Source organism: Condylura cristata, unplaced genomic scaffold (genome assembly GCF_000260355.1).
Source record: "Condylura cristata isolate star-nosed mole 26May11 unplaced genomic scaffold, ConCri1.0 scaffold00015, whole genome shotgun sequence".
NCBI classification, from domain to species: Eukaryota; Metazoa; Chordata; class Mammalia; order Eulipotyphla; family Talpidae; genus Condylura; species Condylura cristata.
Genome location: NW_004567116.1, coordinates 31,236,271 through 31,259,965, shown reverse-complemented (window position 1 = coordinate 31,259,965; position 23,695 = coordinate 31,236,271). Strand labels below are relative to the sequence as shown.

Below are 23,695 nucleotides of genomic sequence, written 5' to 3'. Positions count from 1 at the left end.
GGGGTTTTGTTATGAGATTGTCTAGGATCTGCAAGATTTCACAAATAGGTTCCAGACATATTAAACTAAGATCATCTGGGCCTTTCCATATTTCTGTGACACAAGAAGAGCTTGGGGGAATGGCTACAAGGATCCGCAGCTCAGTCTGTGAGCGGGACGGGTTGGGAGGCATTTCACTGGTGGTGAACAGCAACAGGGTAACTTGCCACACTAGGCCCTATAGTTCTGAATTGTCCCGAGCGGTTGGTGCAGTTATTCCCATTGCCGGGATCCCTGCAGTTAGCTGGATCTTCTGAATCTCTCTGCCTTAGTTAGCCAGCAGGAGTGTGTGTGTGTGTTGTTGGGGGGAAGGAGGGGGAAGGAAAGCAACATTTCACATGGCCTAGAAAGTTATAAAGAGGCTGATGTCCAAAAGAAGGGCCCCTCGCCTGCCTCCCCAGGGTTCATTCTGCTTCCAGGAAGTGTTCATAAAGAGCTTAAAGCAATGATTAGTTCTCATTCAGCACACACATATATTCAGGGTCATGACAGCACTGTTCCAAGTGCCGGCGGTACAGCAGCCAGCTCACAGTAAAGTACACAGCTGCAGGAAACACCGTTGCTGTTGCTCTGTGCTGGAGGGGACGGCACAGAACTAGTCCACACTCTTCCATTCCAAGAGGAACGGACAGTCCCACTCCTCTTGTCCTAAGCCACATGTGCTTTCTTCTAGCCCAGTGACAGCCCGACCATTCACAAGCCACCTCAGCTGTGTCAGCCAGGGCGTGAATCTAGCAAATCCTGTGCGTGTAGATCTTACCAGTCCCAATTCATGGCTGAGTGGGCTGAGGCTGGAGGAGGCCAGAGACCCGAGTGGACTAGCATTGCAGGTCTCCGTTCTCAGTTCCGCCCCAGGCTTCAGTGTTCTTAGCACTGTGTAACTCAGCTTTTCCAGCCAAACTTTGGTGCTCACATGCAGGGTGGGCCAGCAGAGAAGCTCTGGGAACTCACTCTCTCTGGAGAGAGCCAGGGTGACCCCCTCTACCCTGGCATGCTGTCTTTAGTTATGTTTTCAAAATGCCACCAAAGACTGAAATTCTATGCCGCCTTCACTGTACACCCATTACCTGCCAGGGACACAGTGGTGCTTCACAAGGAGCTCTGGGACTGGAAGATGGGTCCAGTTGCTCTGGACGGGGCCCTAGTTCCTGGAGCTGGTAGGAGTTTCCTGTGTGCCCTGCTCTGGAGGGAGATGGGAGCCTTGGGGGCAGCTGCAAGGGAGGCTCTCCCTCAAGTGCGGAAGGGGGCTTATGCTTCTCCTGGAGACTGTGGGAAGCGGTGGAGAGCTCTCAGCGCTTCAACAGTGGGTTTTATAAAACAAACAAGACCTTGCCTCTGCAGAGATGAAGCAGAGGTTAGACAGGCTTTTTTGTTTTGTTTTGTTTGTTTTTCGCTTTTTGGCTTAGTTGAGTAACATAGAAGGAACTCTCTGAGTGGGCTTTAGTCCGTTTGAAATTCATAAGCTTGTCTAAAGAACAATGTGTTCTCTGTAAAGAGTAAATTTAATATTATCATTTGTAAAAATAAAAAAGCGCTATCATTTGTAAATCCCTTTTCACATACTCTGTGTGTGTGCACGTGTACTATAGGGAGCCTTTTCTTTCTTTTTTTTTAAGGTTTATTTATTTATGCATGCAGAACTGGGATACAGGCCAGAGGGACAGTGAGAGGATTCACCAGAGACAGAGTGGGGAGCAGAACACGCAGATGTATGAAGTACACTGCTGAGGGGAGCAGAGGGCAGGTCAGGAGAGGTCCGCTGCGCCATGAGGGTCACCTCCAGGGCTGAGGATCAAACTTGCACTGAAGTGGCTGTGGCCAGCTTACAGTGCTGTGTCCTAAACTGCTGCATCACCAGGGAGGCCCAGGAGCCTTTTCTTTATGGTCATTGTATTAAGTACACATACAACACACCTACGTTTTGTTCTGTCTCACACAGTGGTAGAACACAGGTTGGCTTTTGATGTCTGGGCCTCAGTTTGCTCATCTGCAGAGTGAGGCTGGCAGCTCCTGTTGAAGCAGGAGCTGGGGGCTCCTGTCACACTGTGAGGAGAAATGGGCAAGGATGTACTCCTCTAGTGGAAGAGAGGGGGTGAGTTGCCCTTGAAAGTACTGGGCAGACACATGTCTTTTGCAGCAACATGGATGGAGCTGGAAAAGATCATGCTTAGTGAGATAAGCCAGAAAGAGAAAGAAAAATACTGGATGGTTTCACTCATAGCAGGAATATAATGGACCAGGCGAGAAAATAACAAAAATAATGAACAACCATATACCAGAGACATTTTGTGGGGGTGGAGTGGGGAATGGGATCAAAAACGGCAGGGGGGGGAATGCATGGGATTATGGTGATGGCACACGGGTGACTTGGTGATGGGAAACCCGCGGGGATTACAATTGAGATGGAAAAAAAAATGTACAAAATGATGTAAAAATAAACTTTTGTAATAAAAAAAAAGAGAAAGAAAGTACTGGGCAGTTAGAAGTGTCCACCTCAGGTAGCCCAAACTCTGAGCATCAGCTAAAGGGAGGGTCTCTTCTGGAGTTGAGCTGCTGTGTGAGTTCTGGCTTTGCCTCTTTCTGAAGTGGAGCAGGAGAGACTGTGGGCACCATCTACCAGGCTGCCCCGAATGCCTCCTTCTCAAGGAGACCTGACAGGTCCCTGGCCCCAGCTGCTCTGAACCTACCGTGTTTCTCCACCAGGGACCTGAGGCCACCCCCCCCCCCCGGTGGCCAGCGCTTCCTGTCTTCCACTAGACCTGAGCCCCCGCTCCTCCTGTCCGTCTCTCCGTCAGCTCCAGCTGTCCATTTCGCCCTCTGCCACTCTGGAGTCTGTCTCTCCCTGCCCCCTTTTCTGTTGTTTTTTTTCCTCTGTCCTCTTCCTGCTCCACTTGCCTTCCTGAATCTTCCTTCTCTCCAATCCCATGAACTGTTTGGTTTTTGATTGTAAAGGGGTTTCTGTTTCTTGTCCCTTACGTAAAATATTAGTTTAGTTTTAGATTCAAGGGAGGCGGAAAGAGCATCTCTGAGTTTTGTTTCGGAAATAATGTACTTCAGTTAGTCTTTTCCCTTTGAATAGTTATGGAGCAACGACCTTCTGCATGGTGTGAGCTGTCTCCATGTGCACGCTGAGGGGAGGGATGCTCTCCTCGCAGGCAGCAGTGGCCAGAGGAGGGAGTAAATGGAGCCCAGACAGCAGCAAGCCCCCCGCCCTCCCATTTGAATCACCCCAAAGATGTGTGGATCCTTGCTGAGTGGTCCCAGGCAAGGGCCTGGGTTCTTCTGGATCTGACTCAAGGTTGACTCAGATGCAGTGGTTTTGAGGTCTTTGTTTCAGCAGTTTCTTGGGCTGGTATAGGCTTGGCTTCGGCAGCTGCTGGTGGAGATGACTGACTGGGTGTTTTCTGGAGAGGTGAGCTGTCTCTCTGTCTTGCTCCTTCCCTCACTGACTCTCTCCCTGGAGTCCGAGGCAGCTTCCCTGAAAGCAGAGCAGCTCCCCATTGTTGGAGTGGATGCACTTACCAGGGCCCCTCCCCTGGGCTCCCTGGGGTCCCCTCTGCTTCTCCCTAGATACCTTTCATACTTTACTGCCTCATCCCTTGGGATGGTGGGCTGGCAGTGGGGAGGACATTTCTTAGAGGGGAAAGAGCAAGCTTGAGCTGCACACATAGACACGTCATCTATGATACCTACTGACCATTGTTCAGAATTGCCTTTTGTTCTTGTTTCCACCCACTCATAAACATGGGTGAGCTCCTTCCACTCCCCCCCCCCCAGCCCACTAGAGCTCTGCTGGAACCATGAGCTACGTGATGAAGGCACTTGACACTGAAAGTCCAAGTTGAGATGTGCTATCTGCAGAACATATCCGCTATGGAAGACTTAAGCATGAAAACCAAAAAAGATGACACACTATGTCATTCCTGTTTTTATATTGATAACCTGTTGAAACAGTCATATTTTGGATATTGAATTAAATAGAATACTTTTAAAATTAATTTTACTTTATTTTCTTCCTCCAAAATGTGGCTACTAGAAATTTTCAAATTACAAGCGTGGCTCCCATTCTATTTCCATTACAGTGGTTCTTAACTGGTGGTGGCTTTGCCACCCCAAACATTTGGCAGTATTTAGGGGCACTATTGCTTATCATGCTCAGAGGAGAGATAGGAGCTACTGTCAACTGATCATGAAAGGCCAGGGTGCTGCAAACAGCAAGTCACTGAGCAGCCCCCACTGAATAATCCCATTCAGTGCTCCCATCAGTAGGGCCAGCGCTGAGAAACCCACGCGTTAGCAGCACTGGTTCTTTTCTCATTTTGGATAATCTAGTCTTTTATGCTGAATGGCTCTGAAATGGGAGGTGCAAAGAATTCGTAGAAAGAGCCAGAGTCAGATGCCTGCGGCCAAGGGCAGGTTACCTGACTTATCAGCGCTCCCATTTCTTCATCTGTGACATGGCTGCAGTCGTGTATTTCATAGCTCTCCAGCGAGGATGGGACGAGATGGACGGTGCCTACCAGGTAGAGCAGACCACCACGACTAGAGGTGCCTGTCAGAGTTAAGCCTCCGTTCCTCTTCCTCAGTGCGTGCTGTGCATCCACTGTTGGGATTTGTGCCTGCCCGCTGGGCTTTCTCCGAGTACCTGACATTCAGCACCCTGAACATGAAATTCACCATCTCAATCTTCCTTTCCAACAAACTAAATTTATTCTCTCTGACTTTGATCTCAGTGCACAGTGGTACTGCCCTCCCACTCTGAAAATCTGAGTCAGTTTCACTTCCTACACCTACTCCTTCTCCAAATGTGTAATCCTTAACATGCGTGGAGTGTGTCTCCTCCAACGTTCCTTTCCCTTTCTCCCCAGTGGGCGCTCTGCCTTTAGCCGGTGCTTCCTTCCGGTCCCGGCTGCTGCTCTTCCCTGCTCCCTCTCTGTGTGTGGCTGGGGCGCTCCGTCTTGCTCGGGATCCTTTAGTGCCTTTCTCCCCAACTCTCCACAAAGTGGCTGTACCTGTGGTCAGGAAATGAGACCCGACCATTTCTACTCAAGAAAAGGTGTTCTTGAGTGTTTTCTCAGGGAATGAATGATGATATCCTTTATTCCCTGGTTCCTGGGCAGGGTCAGGTACCATAGCAAGCTAGGACAGTAGTTTTCCAAAGCTGTATTTTCCTTTTAAAATTATTCAGCAGAGCTTAGGCCGTGTTCTCACCTACCTCATCACCTCTTTTTCCACCTCATAATTATGCCAAGGAAGCAGTTGGTTCCCCTGATGATGGCAGTGTTCTCCCCCTGCAGGGTTACAGCCCTGTGCCATGCAGCTGGATTGAAGTTAGCCATTCTGCTGGCCTGGGCCACCTCAGAGAGCAGGTGCCTGAGTGCTCAGGCATTCCTCTTGGTGGCAGAGAAAATCCCCAAGCAGCTTCCAGCAGGCAGTGAGAAGAGGCTTTCCAGAAATGTGCCCTTAGAGATGCTCTGATAACGAAGACATAACGTGTCCTTTGGCAGCGTGTAGACATCTAACATGCTGTAATCAGGGCTGGGCAGGATGGTGTAGGATTGGAGTCTCCCGATGTCTAGACACTGTGATCTATTTGCTGTTCTGAAAACATTTTAATTACAAACCACTTTATAGAGTAAGGTGACCCACTGGGAAGTTAACAAGAGCTTCTTAGCAAGTTTGCTCCCTAATTTTGCATTAGCTACAAGTAGAGTCAAAACTACCTTGCATTGTGAGGATAGGCTCCTGGCGTGGAAGGTGTGTGTGAGGTTCTGGAAGGACTCTGCTTTCTCTTGATATCTGTGAAGGCATAAAGCTCTCTTAGTGGGCAAGACAAAGGCAGTGGGCAAGCACACTGGGGTTTGTCTCCAGACCTGGTGATCTTGCTCGGAATCCAGGGCTTTCCTGAACAGTGGCTCCTCCTGGAGGGGTCATGGCCTGTGCATCCCACCCCACATATGGATCAAGGCGAATTTTCCTTTGAGAAACTTTTGGGTTTGCTGGTTCCTCTAACTGGCTTTATGACATCTAAAGTTGGAGCTTTGCTAGTTTAGGTAAAGTGAGAAAATCCCCACCTTTGGGCAACTTTGAGTCCTTTCTTTCTTCCCCCAACCTGTGATTTGAAACAAAATTGTTTCACTGTCCATCAGCATTTCTAATCAGCCACAGATGATCTGTGTTCATACTAAATTGATATAATCCCAATAAAATTAAACATATAAGGTGATGAGTAGTGTGGGGCCCAGAGTTAGACATTTAGTTTGAAATTTACCTTTGTTTCCTACCAGATAAGTGTCTGAGCTCCTGGACCTTAACTTCAGTTAATTTCTGCTTCGTTTAAGATAACATGTGTAAAGTCTCAAGATAGCATCTCAATAAAAATTGACTATGTTCCTAACTAAACTAAGAGCTTTTGTTAACTTCTGCTTGTGTCCTGATGTGAGGCAAAGGTATGATTTCATTTATTGAATTGGCAAATATTTCCTGGCATCTCATATGGGTAAGAGATTAATTTGGCTCAGATAAATGAGGCAAGGATCTACTCTGATTGAGCTTGTATTTTGGGGATAGAGACATACAGTTGACAAATAAGAATGAAATTCAGAGTTGTGATAAGCACTTTGCAGATAATAAACACGGAAATGTGGTAGAGTAAATGGAGTGGGAAGAAGGGAGCTCCAGGAACGTGGCGTTTGTACCGAGAGACCTGAGTGGTGCGAGGGTGCCTCTGGGGATGGGGCAGCCCCGGCAGCCAGTGCTAAGGACAGCCTAGAGGTGAGAGAAGTGGCTGCAGAGGTAGTTTGAATTCTTCCTACCTCTACTGTTAGCTAGGCCTGTGGACATGAGTTGTGAATGAAGGACCAGCAAGGTGGCTATTGCAGTTGCACTGTGGGGACCCTGTGTGGACCGAGCTTACTAGCATCATGAGAGCCTTATTAAACTAAGCAACTAAAACTAAGAAACAGAGTTATAAAAATGAGCTAGTCTATTTCCGGATAATGGATTATCCTCCTGACGCGCCCCCCCCCCCATAGATTAAAGCCAGCCTCATATTTTTAAGATTTAATTATATCTAGACTCAGTACCATCTCCCCAAAAGGGTTTTTTCCTTGTTCCTCCTAAAGGAATGTGAGATTCTTCCATGCCCTCTTTTGGGGTCATGGGAGGGACTTCTGCTTTCCTAAGGGAGGAAAAGGAGACAGCTGACTGGTTGGCCACAGAGCACCCCCTGGGTGAGAGCTCTGTGCTGATGACCCCCTCACACCAAGATGCCAGCCCCAGAGCCCAGGAGACAAGAGCTCACAGGTCCATGGAAAGGAAGAACACTGATGGGGAAGAAATGATGCTATAATAAGTAAAACATATGGTGATTTGTCACGCCACATACGCTAAGATATGTCCACTCATGTACATAAGTTTTACCTTATTGAATTGAAGTAAATAATATACAATCTGGGCAGAAAGTTAAATTAATTCTGTAATTTAGTTGAAATCCTTCCCTCCAAAAGACGAACTGATGAACAGGTTGAGGGATGGATACATGAAAATGCAAGAAGTTAAAATCTAATTATAATTTGCATGTGGTAAGTTTTTGGTTGTTCAGTAAAATTCTTTCAACTTTTTTATATATTTGAAAATTCTTAACAATAAATAATAAAATTAAGCTACCCTAAGCTACTGTTTACTACTTAATGAAATTAAGCTACCCCAGAATATTGTTGACTACTGGATTGAACAGAAATTAAAAAACAACACACACCATGAAAAAGTATCCAAGTAGATGCTAGAAAAATTTATGAACATGGAAAATACTGTTTGGAAAGTTAGATGTGAAGAAAAATAATAAAGCTAGGCCTGTCTATCTATCTAGAAGAATCTCAGCAATAGATTCTTCTTTTCTCTTTTGAAGTGGGGATTGGGATGAGAGGGTAAGTGATTCTACTTCAACAGTGCAATTTAAAGAAATGGAAGCAGATGGTGTAAAATAAAGGTCAAGAACAGTGGAAGAAACACGAGACTAAGCCCCAGGCCTTTCCAGGGTAGACCAGGGGAAATGGCAGAGGTACCCAAGCATGGGTCAGTGTTGAGGGAGAAGAGTCCAGATTCAAGGCTGATTCTTTCTTTCTTTTTTTTTTTTTAGATTTCATTTATTTATACATACAGAACTGAGGCACAGGTCAGAGGTGCAGGGGCAGTGAGAGGATTTACCAGAGACAGAGTGGGGAGCAGTACAGTCAGACTGACGAAGTACACTGCTGAGGGGAGCAGTGGGCGGGTCAGGAGAGGTCTGCTGTGCCATGTGGGTCACCTCTTGAGTGGGGGTTGAACTCATGTGGAAGTGGCTTTAGCTTCTTAGTGCTGTGCTTTAACCCACTGCGCTGCCAGGGACGGTCCTGAAGGCTGACTTTTTCAAAGGCTTTCACAACAGGTCCTCCCAGACTAGTTCCTGTTCTCGCTTCTTACCATCTTATATTGCTCTGGAACCAGGCATCCTAGACTTGTCCTTTCATTCTTCTCCAAACTGAAGGGGGGAAAAAAAAAGCTGAAGGGGGGGAAACATTCAAACCCTTTGGTCTGACTTTCCCACTATCTGGTTCCCTCTTCCTCTGCTGCCTGGTTTCGCCTTTCCTGCCATGCCTCAGCAGCGTGCTCACTTCCGTCTGCTGGACTCCCCATTGTCTCCAAACCCCCCGAGCCCCATGGCCTGCCATGTCTTCCATGTCCAGCTTCTCAGCCTTAGTTCTCTGCCCACGGACCATTTTCTGGAGGAAGCCTCCCTTGACTAAAGTCACCAGCCTATTCCTTCCATAAATTTCTACAGTTTCTGGGATTTGGTAACCTGAGTCTTCTCTTGCATCTTGTACAATCCCATGGGGGGACCTCACTGGTGCTTACATATCTTCGGTAAGGGGAAAGTATGTTAATGCTCCATCACATCACACACCCCAGTGAGACCTGGAGGACTGAATGTAAGATTGTGATTTCTAGTGTGGACCCTGAAATCAGAAGTTAGGCTCTCATGCTTACTCCACGGCCACAGTCCAGATATTTAACCTTCCCAAGCACCAATTTTCTCATCTGCCTAGTTACAACAAATATGCCTCATTAAGGGTTTTTATAGGAGTGAAACGAGATGCACTTCTAATGCAGTGCTTGTAAGTCCTTGCATGTTATAAGCAGGCAGTGATGTGCAGCTCTGGTTTTTATTATTGCTCGCCTAGATACTGCTGCTTCCCTTCCTAACAGGGGATGTCCTGGCACTGCCCAGGTGGGATGGAGCTGACGCCACTGACAGAGCACGTTGCAGCCTGAAAACTGCCCTGGGTTCCTTGGCTGCTGCCCTCCCAAATGGCGGGGGGTGGGGGGGGGTGGGGGGTAGCGGGGGGGGTCTGAGCTGTGCCAGTTGTGATGGCAGGGGCTCATGCCTTAGTTGGGAAGACCCCTGAGCAACAGAGCACGGGGGGGTGGTGGTGGTGGTGGTAACTGTACTTATAACCCCCAAACCAGAAGCCAATATGACCAGTCCTAAGAAGAGAGCGCCAACTGGGAGGGAACAGAGAGGAATGAAATATTTGCCAGAGGAATTTGTATTATGTTTTTGAAAGGAGTAAAAGGGAACAGGATATCGCTTTCCATTTCCTTTCTGTGAATTCTGAGTGTGTGGCTGTTATTCAGGAATAAGTGGGTGTGGCTGACCTACAGCAGAGTGTCAGGCCTGGTCAGGGCCCTGTCAGATTAGATGAAATTTCGCATGTGTCCCAGAGGGACCCTGAGGTCCCATAAACAGACCCAGTCTGGCCCCCTTCTCAGAGACTGCTCCGTGGCTCCATCCCTAGGTGGCTGGTACAAGACCATCTTTCTAGTGTGTGGGTGGCACCTTGCATTTAAAAACTCTCAAACCTGTGATTCTTGCAGATGTTCTTACTTGTGGTAGCCCCAAAACAGGACCTTCCTGCCTGAGTTCAAATAAGCAGTTGATCTAAAACCAACTGGGAAGCCACATCAGAAAGTGGGGAGGCTTGTCCCGAAGATGGGGGGACTTGTCCCAGAGGCAGATGGCCACCTGGGCTGGCTTGTGGGTCCACAAGCCTGCAGCCCTGTTGCCGACGCAGAGGCCCTGCCATACCTAACCTCATTCTCGTGGCCTTGCTGGCCCTCTGCCAGGGCCACCAGAGGCTCCAGAGGAGGCATGCACTGTCCACGCCCAAACCCCTGCTGCCGTGGCACCTGGGCCCTAGTTCTAGCTCCAGCTGGGAGCTTCTCCCCGAGGGAAGCACATGAATGACCAGTGAGGATGAGCTGGGCCTGCTGTGAGAGGTCCGTGCACTCGGCCTGAACCCAGCTCACTCAGGAGGCCTCCCTGTGCTCCGCGCAGGGCAAGAGTGAAGCGTCACCGCTTATCCTGACCACACTCTGAGGTCAGGCTTCCTGCCAGACAAGCAGATCAGAGAGCAGGCTTGGGCCCACAGAGTTGGGCTCAGCTCCACATTTGACCACTTACAGAGAAACTTCTTGCCTTCTTTTCCCTTTGTTTCTTGGTTAAAAGTGGAGAAAATAAGCAGTGGAGCTGCATTGCTTAATGTTCCTGTCTCAGTCTTCTCATTACAAAGTGGGGATGATGATAATGCTTACTTCAGTGAGCAGTTGGAAGTATGAAATACGTAAAGTGAGTAGCAAAGACTGGCAAGTAAAAGTCCTGAGCAAGATACAGCTTAGATGCTATCACCATCCTTTGCAAAGAGGCAGAGTCCAGCTGAGCAAGCTGGTGAGGGGCAGACTCCACTCGGCCTGCAGCCTCCACATGCAGCCTTTCTGTGCCCCACCTAGCTGGCGTAGCTGCAACACAGAACTCCCAAGGACATTCAGAAGCGGAAACCAGGCCTCCAGACTGCTGACCCCTGGCTCAGCCCCTGGGCCCATCTGAAGCTCTCTCTGGGGGCTGAATCCTTTTGGGTTTCTTCGTGCAGGCCAGCCACATTCTTGGCCAGCACACCAAGTCATCACGAAGTGAGCATGCCTGAGGGACTCCTTTGGGATGGCACAGGCGTCCTGGGTGAACTGGGGCTGCCCCAGTCCTGGGCCTTGACTGTGAATCCCCTGACCCCTCTTCCCACCCTTTGATAAATGAAGAGCTGATTTTTCCATGCGGTGTTTGTCTCTCCTTTCTGAGATCATGGAGGCTAAGTACTGCCAAGCTTATCTATACAATGGACTTCCTGCTGATGTTGGATCTCTCCCATCTCCACTGGATAATAAATTTGTGTCGCCTGAACACACAGATCTGCTGACGTCCAGGACGCTGGTGGCCTTGGCAGACCCCAGCTCCCCAGCCGGGGTGGGAATCTGCAGACATAAAGCCTGTGCCATGAACTGAACATTCCAGTTACAAGCAGGGAGCCAGAACCGGTGGGCAGCAAGGGTACAGGAAGTTCATTTATCCATCCACTGGTCATTGCGGCCTCCTGATTGCCAGGCCCTGTGCTGGGCTCTGAGCATTCCAGAATGCAGTGGAGAAGCACTCAAGTTGACCTGGGAATCTGATGTAGGTCATTTTAACACTCGGAGCTTAGTTCTGGGGAAGCACTAGGGACAGAGCCCACCAGAAGGTAAGAGTCTCATTTGAGGTTGAAAGAAGGCCTCAGGGCTGAGCTTTAATTAAAAGTTTACCTTGGAAACAAGTCCCAACTAATGATAGTCCGGCTGGGTCTGGGAAAGGGAATGCTCCTTTGGGTTGAGTTTATCACAATCCTTTGCATCTGAGGTCTGTTTGCACCACGCCCCATGTCCAGAGATCCACTTGTGGGCATGCCAGGGAGACTCTTCTCTCTAGCTCCTCTGCCCAGGCATGTAGCAGTCGTGGTTTTCAGCCTCTGGTCAGAACTCCGAGTTCCCATGTTAATCATAACAAGTGTGTTCTGAGAGCAACTGGCCTGGTCCCTGCCAACAAGCATTTTCTCCTGTCTTGATAACATCTGCACCAAAATTTCTCTCTTTTATAATTAGGCCTGTTAGTATTTGCTTTGACTTTAGATTATGGTATGACTGGCATCTCTGAAATTTCAGTCCCAAACTATGTGCGGGGACCCAGGATGGTGGGAAAACTGAGCTTTTGCCAATGGGATTCAGGTTTAGCTGGGACAGTCAGAAACAGTACACCAGCTACTGTTTGCAAGAAAAATGCACAGTAGCCCCCAGCTGATGGAAAAGGTATCCCCTGCCTGGCCTTGCGAGCAGTACATTGTCAGGCCTGGTGGGTGGGAGGATGCAGGAGGGTTTTCTGCCTTCCTGTCCTGCCCTTCACCCCACACCCTCTCAACCCCCTCTCCTTCCCTGGCCCTGGAGTGACAGAACTCAGCAAACAGGAAAAGATGCACTAACTGCAAAGAAATTCAGTGAATTCAGACTTAACCCCAAGGCAACCTCACAAGTGTGGGTTTGGAGTCTTGCTCTGAAATGCCCGTCATGGTCTAGCTATGTCCGAGCCAGACAAGCTGTTTGGGGTGTGAGATAAGGAACAGAGCTGGACTTGAAGGAGCTGGTTCTGTCCAGTGGGGTCCAACCAGAAGGAAGCAAGGGGCCTTGCTTGCCAGCTCCCCACCGTCCCTCTGGAGTAAGTAGTATCTTAGCAATGACTTCATTTCCCCTAATTGGGTTTCCACAAAACTCCCTGGAAGGTTCCAGCCGTAAGCCACACTGATTGTGGTGTGGGAGCTTCTGATATGCTTTTTGCACTTTCCCTTTGGGACCTTAAAGGCCCCGAATGAGTGACAACTAGATGATGAAATATTTGCTAGAGGAAGAGAAAGCAGTTTTTAAAGATAAGGTTTGATCCCGAGCAGAGGAAAGTTTCCACATGCCTCTCTGCATTTGAGCAGTGACAGTGACGTATGGGAGCAAGGCTCCCTCCCTGTTGCCTTGCCGGGGTCCCCTCTCCCACCTCCGAGTGGCCGAGCGAACTTGAACTCTTGCCTTGGGAAACTGCTTCAGGGGCTACCTGGGCAATGGGCAGGATGCTGCACAGGGGCTTCCACTTCCTAGCCAGACCACCATTTCCCCTTTTCGACAGTAGACAGTATCGGTGGTCCTCTTAAGATTTCATTTGAATGCAGGGGCCTTTGCCCAGTGGCAGTAGCTGGCTAGCTCTCTCCTAATAGGCTATTTTAGCATACTTGAGGAAGGCACCTCGTCTTATTCGACATGGTGTGCTTTCTTTGAATCCTTCTATGGGCTTCCGTAGAGTTCTGTTTGGTCACCTCTCTCCACCATGGCCCCAGCACCCTCAGGACCAAGATGCTGAAGGCCTTAAAAGCACTCCTCCTGCTTTTAAGGCCTTCAGCATCTGGCTCCAAACTAGTTCTTTCTTTTCTCTCTTTCCCTGTGAATGGACAATCCCCTCTGTGTAAATATTCTTTTGTCTTGTTACTCCTACTTTTACAAACTGAAAACACGACAGCATGGTGGGCTCTGGGCGAGACTACCTGGGTTTAAATCTTGGTTCTGTTCTTTCCAGTCTGTGAAATGGGATTAATAATTCTTCTTTCCTCTTAATTTGTTGCAAGTATTAAGAGCTAAAACACACAGAGTACTTCAACTATGTGTCTGGCACTTTGTAAGTGCTCAACAAATAAAGGCTATGGTGGTGGTGGTGATGATGATTTTTAAAGATCTCCTTGTCTTTTTTCCAGTTTAGCAGGCAGGATTAGTTTTCCCTTTTCATGTTCCAAATAGAACTAACTATGTAGAATTCTAGTCATTTATTTCACAAGTCTGAATTTGCCACTAGACTGAGAAAACAGGAATCAGGTCTTAGCAATAACAATAACAACATCTAGGTCAATATATGCTCATCTCAGTACTATATGCTTTTTTCCCTCATACAACTATTTTATTAAGCTATTCTTCACTTAGCTAGCCTTCATTTTTTTTTTAAGATTTATTTTATTTAGGCATACAGAACTAGATACAGGCCAGAGATTCAGGAGTGGTGAGAACCTTCACCAGAGACAGAGCAGGGAGCAGAACAGGCCAACTGACGAAGTACACTGCTGAGGGGAGCAGTGGGTGGGTCAGGAGAGGTCTGCCGTGCCATGTGGGTCACCACTGGGGCTGGGGATCGAACATGCACTGAAGCGGCTGCAGCTAGCTTGCAGTGCTGCATCCTAACTGCTGTGCCACCAGGGAGGGCCTAACCTTCATTCTTAAAGTGATCAATTCACTGGTTTTAGTATGTTTGTGAAGTTAGTCAACTACCATTATCTAATTCTAGAATACTTTATTGCCATAGAAGGAAATTTTTTATCCAGACTCTTCACTCCCCAAACTTCCCTCTCCCATTCCCTACAATTACTAATCTGCTTTCTAGCATGGATTTGCCTATTTTGAACATTTCTTGTAAGTGAATTTTGCAATACATATCTTGATTTCTTCTGTTTAGCATAATGTCTTCAAGGTTCATACATATATCAGCTCTTTATTCCTTTTTATAGCTGAATAATATTCCTTCATATGGGTATACCACATTTTGTTTATTCATTATTAATGAACATCTGGGTGCTTTCATGGTGGGGGAGCTATTATGAAGAGTGCTACTACCATGAACATTCTTGTACACACACACTTTGGAGTAGATGTATGCTTTTGTTTCTCCTGGAGAAACAAAACCTGGGAGTAGGAATGGTGATATGATAGCTCTGTTTAACTTTTGGAGAAACTGCCAAACTGCTTCAACTATCTGCAGTATTTTGCATTCCCATCAGCCATGCATGTGTTTCCCAATTTCCCTACACCCTCACTAGCACTTGACTTTGATTAAAGATTTCTTTTTTATTTATGTATACAAGAACTCTGGGGTGTAGGTCAGAGGTGTGAGGGGATGAGAGGATTCACCAGGGACAGAGTTGGGAGCAGAACAGACAGGTCTACTGAAACACACTCCTGAGGGGAGCAACAGGTGAAACAGGAGAGGTCTACTGCGCCTTTTGGGTCACCTCCCTGGCCAGGGATCAGACTCAGGCCACAGGGGCTGGTGACAGCTTGACTTTAACCCCTGCACTTCTGGGGAGGCCCACCAACACTTGTTTTTGTCTACATTTTGTATCAGGCCACCCTAGTAGGTGTAAAGAGGAATCTCATTGTGGTTTCCACTTGCATTTCCTTTATGGCTAATTGTGTTGAGTATTTTTGCATGTGCTTAGTGATCATATGCTTATTTCCCTTGAAGAAATGTCTCTTCAGATCACCCATCCATTCTTTGTTCTTTTATTGGTAATTGTAACATTTTAAAATGTATTTTGGGCCCTCCCTGGTGGCGCAGCGGGTTAAAACACTGCACTGGGCCCTCCCTGGTGGCGCAGCGGGCTAAAGCACAGCACTAAGAAGCTTAAGCCACTTCCGCATGAGTTCAATTCCCGCCTGCCCTGGAGGAGATCCACATGGCGAGGCAGACCTCTCCTGACCTGCCCGCTGCTCCCCTCAGCAGTGTACTTCATTAATCTGCCTGTTCTGCTCCCCACTCTGTCTCTGGTAAATCCTCTCACCCTCCGCATCTCTGGCCTGTACCCCAGTTCTTTATGAATAAATAAATAAATCTTAAAAAAAAAAAAAAAAAAACACTGCACTAAGAGGCTTGGGCCACTTCCTCATGAGTTCGATTCCCGTCTCCCCCGGAGGTGACCACATGGCAAGGCAGACCTCTCCTGACTCCCCTCAGCAGTGTACTTCGTCGATCTGCCTGTTCTGCTCCCCAGTCTGTCCCTGGTGTTTTCTCTCCCCCTCCGCATCTCTGGTCTGTACCCCAGTTCTGTATGAATAAATAAATTTTTAAAAAATGTATTTTGGATACTAATCCCTTATCAGATATACGGTTTGCAGCCATTTGTGGCTGTCTGTTCACTTTCTTGATACTAGCTTTTGAAACACAAATGTTTTAGATTTTGATCAAGTGAGTCTACCTGTCATTGCTGGTGCTTACGCAAGGTCACAAAGATGTGCCATAGCCTTTTAAAAACAGTCTGGTTTTCAACAACCTGACAAGAAAAAGCAGAAGATCCAATTTACAGATAAGGAAATCAAGAAGGCAAATGCTGAGCTTGGATTTGAGCCCAGTTCGGTCTGACGCTGAAGCTCATACTTCTCTTACTATCTCCTCCACCCCACCCCACCTGAGGCCCTTTACCTCTGTGACTCTCACTGGACTAGCCACGATGCCTGGGGTAGTAGGCAGTAAACAAACAAAAGATGGCTGAATGGCAGGTCCTGATAGGTGCCAGTTGGCACATGTTGGTTGATCTGGTGCATGATGGTTTGCTGCGCTCACTGCTAGGGTTGTTGAAAGTCAGCTAGTTTATTAAAAGCTGTGACACATCTTTGTGACCTTGCATTAAGTAATGAATTCTTAGATATGACACCCAAAGCATGAGCAACAAAAGCAGTCATTGATAACCACTGTCTAGGGGGTGTTGTCTACAACACTAGAGGACATTCAGCTTCTCCCTCCTCTCTCACTTCTAGTGTCTCATCATTGGAGGAGGACCCTGTGGTTTGCGCACTGCCATTGAACTTGCATACCTGGGAGCCAAAGTGGTTGTGGTAGAGAAGAGGGACACCTTCTCCCGGAACAATGTGCTGCACCTCTGGCCATTCACCATCCATGATCTGCGAGGCCTGGGAGCCAAGAAGTTCTATGGGAAATTCTGTGCTGGCTCCATTGATCACATCAGTAAGTGGCACCCCATGGAGGGGTGGGGCTGACCCTTGGAGATATGTCCCCACACTGGAGAGTCCCTAGGATGGTCCACCTTGCAAGTCTCTGGGAGGCTGCACATACAGCTGGCAGGCATATAGAGAAGGGCCTGACTCCAAGCCATGTTCCCAAAGCTGTAGCAAGTATGAGGGGGTCAGTTGCCCCATGTTTTGTTCACTGCAGCCTCTCCAGGGCTAAACGAGTGCTTAACACATAGTAGGTGCTCAATAAATTTCCACTGAGTAAATGAATGAAAGATGGGAAACAGGCAGAGGTAAGTCATGTAGCTGGCCCTCTCAGAACTCACCGAGTTTTGTCAGGAATGAAATATGCTTTTGTAGAGACTGTCAGCCTCGCTAGAGTTCAGAGGAGGACCCGGCCAGTTCAGAGACTCCAGAGCAGAGTCTGGCACTTGTGTTACTGATTCTGAAGACCTGTGGCAGGTTGTAGAATAGAACATGACACTGCTGACAGAGCATTTCAGAAGTAGAGAAGCCTTGTGGTGCGGGGTCATGCAGACAGGGAGGGGAATTGAGAGTGGGTCCTGATGCATGCCTGGGGCTGAGTTCGGGTGAGGTGAACTCCCAAGGTCCTTCTGCTCTGACACTACTTGAGTCCATGTCTCTCCAGGCAACATGTGTCAGATGGGCTTGGGAGAGAAGCAGATTTATACTGAGGAGGTCTTCAGCTGCCTTATCTGTATAGTAATCATGAACCCAAAAGCCAGGAAGGTTAATGCTGTGAGGAGAATTCAAATGTTTGAAGAGATTTGGATCCAAAATCTTTATTGTCCACCTTCTATGTGACTTGGATCAAATTCCTTGCCATCTTTAAATCCTGTTTTCTTTCCCATAAATGTGACTAATACCTGCCTACCGGGATTGCTGAGCGGATTAAATGATGTCAAGCTTCTAGGGCTGTGCCTGATGGTAGTCGGTACTCAGGAAATGCTTTGCATACAGTGTTGTACAGTGAACAAGAGGCAGCCAGGGTCCCCAGAATTCAGAACTCATTGCTGCAGTCTCCCAACCTGTGGGGAGCTCTAAGAGCCAAGTTCTTATGGACAAGAACTGATGGGAAAAGTGTGTGGAGTTTAGGTAGGAATGACTGGAGAGAATTATCAGCTACAGGGTATAATTTAACCAGATGCAGAGGAACTTACCAGCAGTGGTCCCAGTTTATTCCTGCTTTGGGATGAGAAAATTCCAGGGGTCCATTGGGAAGGGACTCAAATTTGTGCAGAAAGCTGCAGTGTCAGCTTTGAGAATATTTCTACCACCCACAGAAGAGTATGTGCTGGTTATTGATGTAGGATGACAGCATCGAACATTCGCCCTCAAGCCTTCCCAAGGGCCAGAGCTCACCACCAGGTGGCCTGATGTGGGTCCTGGGGTGGCTGGGCTGCCTTCCCAGTCAGGAGCACTTTTCTGCACCCTTGATGGGGCTCCCTTCATTTAACCCATAGTCCTTGGAAATATCCATGTGCAGAATCTCGGGCAGGACTCTGGAGGTGAGATTCAGATATTCAGAGGGTCATTATCAAGGACAGTTCCAATACCTGTGAGAGAGAGTGGCAGGGGAGATCTGTTGAGCACCTACTATGTCTAGAAACCAGAGAGACAGAGCCTTGACATCAAGAGGTGAGACTGGGGCCTCGCTGGTAGGGCTGTGTCCATGCAGGAGGTGCATTGGTTCCTTTAAGCACCAGCTGACTGGCTTCCTTTCAGACCAGCTACCATCTCCAGCCCCAGCTGTGTTCTGATCCTCCACGTTGCTCAACAGTTCTCCACTTGTCCTGTGTCAGCATCCTCCTCCAGTTCCCACCGCGCCTGTTCCAAACCTCCACCACAGCCTCCTTGTTCTCAGCAGATGGCCTGCCTCCCTCCTCCGCTCCTCTCACCTCCACCCAAGTGCCACTCCTTCTCTCACCCTCTCGCCAGAGGCACAGTTGGCCTCTTCTCTGTCTCTAGTTCCTTCCCTCATATTCACCTGCCTTGCTACCGAGTCTTCGTCGTTCCTTCCCCGCACTACTCCTGTCATTGCCCAGCACACATTACTTCAAAGTGTTTATTCTAGAAAGATGAAATGTAGGCTTTATATTTTCCATTTACACCTTTTTCCATTGCAGGCTAATTTCTTACCTTCCATCATGCCAAAGAGATTTTCACCAAGGTCTCCAAAAGCTTCCTAACACCCAAGTGCCCTGGCCTCTTGTGGGCTTTATATTCCTTCATCTCTCCATGGGCTTTGGTTTCCTGGTCTCTTCTCCACTGGCTTCCAGGACTGCTGCCCAGGTTCTTCCTGCCACTCCCATGTCTCCAAGCGCTTCACCCTGCCCCATTGTATTTACCTCTGTCTCCTCCACTGACGCTGTGTCCGTATCTCTCAGGCCTACCATGGTACCTGAGGACATGTTAAATGAACAAAGCCCACCAAAGACAGATGGAAACACAGAAAGTTTCAGCCTTTCCCTTTGCAACTATTTGGTGGCAGACTCATTTGTATAGGAAGGCAGGAGACAAATAGAGATGTGAGGTGTCTCCCATTGGGGAAGTTTAGGAGAGTAGGAAGGAAGTGGAGAACCATGAGTCAGCTTGTGGGGAGTATTCCCCACTTTGCCCCTTCCCTCGGATGGATGACTGAGAGCTTAGGCATCGCTCCTACAAAGTCAGCCATTTGATCACTAACTCAGGACCCTTCTCTTGCCTTCCTCCTTCCATCTTTATCTTATCAAACCCACACCCCACCTCAGGAAAGAGGCAGCAGAGAGGGAGCCTCCATCATTAAAGCATTTCTAACAACTAGAGCGCCAACTCAGAATCAGACAGACTGGGGGCCACTTCTAAATTTGCTATAGTGTGACCTCGACCAAGTTCCTTAGTCTCAACATTTCTGATCTGCTAAATGAGAAGATTGTTCTAAAGGGTCACTGTAAGGGTGAAGTGAAAAAAAAAAAAAAAACAGACTATGTGGCATGTAATTAGTGTTCAGTAACAATCACTGTTGGTGTATTATTATTCCAACACTGAGCAGTGATTATATAGTATTCCTTGTTATCAGGCACTGCTATTGAGAATTGCTTTCTCTCCCTCCTTCTTCCTAACAGGCATTCGTCAGTTGCAGCTCATCCTATTCAAGGTGGCGCTGATGTTGGGAGTTGAAATCCATGTGAATGTGGAGTTTGTGAAGGTTATAGAACCTCCTGAAGATCAAGAAAATCAAAGTACAGTATAACTTTCCCTTCTGTCTAAAAATAAGATTTGTAGAATGCAAATGAAATTTGCAGCTCTCAGAGGCTATTGCTCTAAGAGGTATTCTTAGTGGGAACTGTTTGGCATAATTCTATGAAAGACCTCTGGTTGGTTGATGAGTTCATTCACATGTTCTTCAAGCTATTTGTGAGCACACATGGATATGTAGATATACTTGTAGCCAGAAGATAGATTAAATTCCAGTAAAGAAAGGGAAGCTTCTAGAACAAAGGTGAGGTATGATTTGGTATCTTTCAAAGATTTATTGAAATGCAATTTATGAACCCACAAAATTCACCCAGTGCGTTATAGTCGATAATGTTTCTTTTTTCCTTTTAGCACATTTGTGTAAATTTTGATCTTTTACACATACTATAGTCACGGAGCTTGTTCATGACTCCATTGCCTCTAACCTATTAATAAAATCTCCTGGCTTCATAGGGCTTTCAGTCTGGGGCCCATGTAGCTTCATGTGCAGGTTACAATTTTGATTTCTCAACAATAGTTGAGGATGTAGGGAGCTGGCTTTTGCAGGAGCACAGCGTCCCTGTTTGACTTTCAGAGACCTCTGTGCTTTAATTTTCCCAGACTGCTAGTGGATGTTAATCCTAATTATGAGCTGCCGGTGTGGATTCAACCCAAAATGGTCTCCTAAGAAGTCGTGTACTATGCAACAGAACATTTTGAAGTAGGAATTCAGACAGGCTTTGTGATGTCATGCACATCTTTCTGGGCCTGTTTAGCAATGGGAGGGCACTGGCGAGTGTGGGGAATATGAAGAAAACATAGTAGAATTCATTGGGGAAAATAAGTGTTGAAAATCATTGAGGAAAGACTTCCAATACTTATGGAAACCAGTAAAACCAGGCATGGAGTTGGCCTGCTGGTTGACCTTGTCCTGGGATGAATTAGTAGTAAAGCCAGACAGGTTCCAGATTAGAGTGTGAATCAGCATTGCTCCAGGCCCTCTCCTGGAGGCTCCCTCTGGGGCCCAGGGACCTCAGTATTGTCCATGTCTCATGACCAACGCAGCTGGGTTATAATCACTTTCTCCTCCCACCTTTCATTTGCCAACTCATCTCATTTTTCTAGAAATCGGCTGGCGGGCAGAATTTCTCCCTGCAGACCACTCTCTCTCAGAGTTTGAGTTTGATGTCATCATTGGTGCCGATGGCCGCAGGAACACTCTGGAAGGTGAAGACAAGCACTTTTGGGGGCTGAGAAAGGGGAACAGGAGTAGGATCTGAACAACTTGGGACCAGAACAGAGCAGGGTTTCTCAAGCATGGCATCATTGATGTTTGGGGCCAAATAGTTCTGTCATGGTGGCCACGCTATGTATTGTAGGGTGCATCCCTGGCCTCTGCCCAGTAGACAGTCGCACCCCCCAGTTATGACACTTTGCCATGTGTCCCCTGGGGGAGCAAATCACCTACATTTGAATATATAGACTAGAGAACAATTTCAGACCATGTTGACAAACATTTAGTGGAGACTTAAAGAAGAAGGGGTTATTGAGAAGAAACCCAAGGTTTTCAGCCAAAGGGATTTTTGACCAAGATGGGAACCACCATGGAGTTCTAATAGGTGCAGAGCAAATGTGAGGGGAATCCCCAGAGGTGGCTGCATGAAAAAGCCAGTTTCAGCAAATCTGCAAGTGTGGGGAGGGCCTTGGGTTGAGCAAAGTAAACAACAGTGTCTGGGGCAGAGTGAAAATTCAGAACTACGGGAAAAGTCAAATGCTAAGAAGAAAGGGTGTTATAAGAGCGGCTCCGTTGCAGTGTGACTGCCTGCCTTCAGCTTGGCATTTGTAGTAAGTGTTATGGATTTGGTCTTCGTTCCTTTTTTGACCCAAAAGTCCCAAAACCCATGGAATTTCTTGAAAACATCTTTTGTTAATTTTGTTTGTTCTTTGTGTTATATTGGTCTCTTGTCCTTGGGTTTTGAAATTGCTTCAGAGCCATAAAGGTGAAGTGTTATTGTTATCTTGTATCTCCTAACAAGGGCCCTCCACATTTACACTTAGACAGTCCAGGAATTAAGTTGATTAGTAGGACACCCAGGTGGTGTCTGAGAAATGCTTGTTGGTAATTACTTTTTTGGAAAACAAAAAAAACACACACTGTAATTGGATGGAAAATTTTTAGTGAAATTTAACATCAAATTTTATGTAGACCATTAAAAGTTGTAACTACTCCAAGAATCGCTCTACTAAATTAGTTGCAAATCAGAATTCCATCTATTCATTATACACTTATTGAATGTGTTCTAAGTCCCAGTCACTGGGGATTGGAGATAGAATATTTGTTAAAAATCCCTGATCCACAGGCATTCAATCTCAGAATCCTACTTCTCAACAGGTGAAAAACACATGAAAAATGTAACCAAGCTAACGTTTTAACCACAAAGATTTCATGAGTACCTAGGAACAATAGGATGAACCCTGTTGGAAAAGACTGAGTAGTCTTTTGTCTGTCAAAACCTAAGCTGGGTAGTTGGTCCAATAGGTTTTAGGGAAAAGGAGGATGCCCCACTGAGGTAGGAAGGTCTTTGATGACATGTTTCTTCCCAATTACAAACCTTGGCATTTCTGCCTGTCCCCGTTCTTTAGAGATCAAGAATTCTTGGTTCACTGGCCTGTGGGGTGTCTGAGAATAGCTTTCTCAGTGATCATTTTCAGTTTTCCCACCAAGTCCAGAAAAAAGACCTACTTGCCCCCTTTTCTTCATGCAGGGTTCAGAAGAAAAGAATTCCGTGGGAAGCTGGCTATTGCAATCACTGCCAACTTCATAAACAGAAACAGCACAGCTGAGGCCAAGGTGGAAGAGATTAGTGGTGTGGCTTTCATCTTCAATCAGAAGTTTTTTCAGGACCTTAAAGAAGAAACAGGTGGGACCTTCACCTTTCTCGAAACCAGGCCACTGCCCATGCTTCTGAAAGTTTTCTGAGGAGCTGCTGGCTTTCCCAGAACTGGGGCCCAGGAGATCTACTCTGATAAAGTAGAAATTCCTCCTTAGGATTACCATAGGCAGGGTTCCTTCAAGGGCAAGAGGGATGCTTAAGGAAAAGTTCTGGATATTGTACATGAAAACGTTTTGTGCATATCGTACATTAACATTTTGTGTCCATCTTAGCCTATTGATAATAATATTATTAACTAGAAATATATGCAGTCATTCACCTGGGCATAGCTAATCTCTCCAAAGACATTTCCCCTTTTGAAGCCAATATTATGACTGAACCAGGATCCAAGTTCATATTACGGTGGCAATATGCCCTTCAGCCATAAACATAGAGAAACTTAAAAATATAGGTTTATTTTTTACAAGACCCACAAATTACACAGCACACTGGGGCCACAGTGATATTGCCAGTAGAAAGGAAGAGGAGTAGGGAGGGGGAGGTTAGATGTGGACGCACTGGACTGAGGTGGGCTTTTACTGGGCTGAAGGTGGGGGCGTTATTCAGGCTGATTCATCTTGATGGATTTAAGTTTTTTGAGAGTAAAAATTTAAAGCTTGAGAAGAGAGACAAGAGGAAAAAGGAAAACAAGTCAGTCCCAACTGACCAGTTATCTAAATCACTAAGATCACCCCTCCAAAGGAGCCTCAGTGGGAGAGACACCCTGGCTCCTGTTGGGCCCAGTAGCTGACTGCGTGTAGTCT

General features: G+C 47.0%; 1 protein-coding gene across 1 annotated transcript in view; it reads left to right on the top strand.

Moving 5' to 3' along the window:
* The window catches only part of MICAL2 (microtubule associated monooxygenase, calponin and LIM domain containing 2), a 129,286-nt gene that overhangs the window by 64,269 nt on the left and 41,322 nt on the right, over nt 1-23,695 (top strand). The window contains 4 exon segments of the mRNA XM_012725457.1: nt 16,549-16,756; nt 19,887-20,003; nt 21,124-21,225; nt 22,764-22,919. Of these exon segments, the coding sequence (XP_012580911.1) occupies nt 16,549-16,756; nt 19,887-20,003; nt 21,124-21,225; nt 22,764-22,919 (583 nt within the window).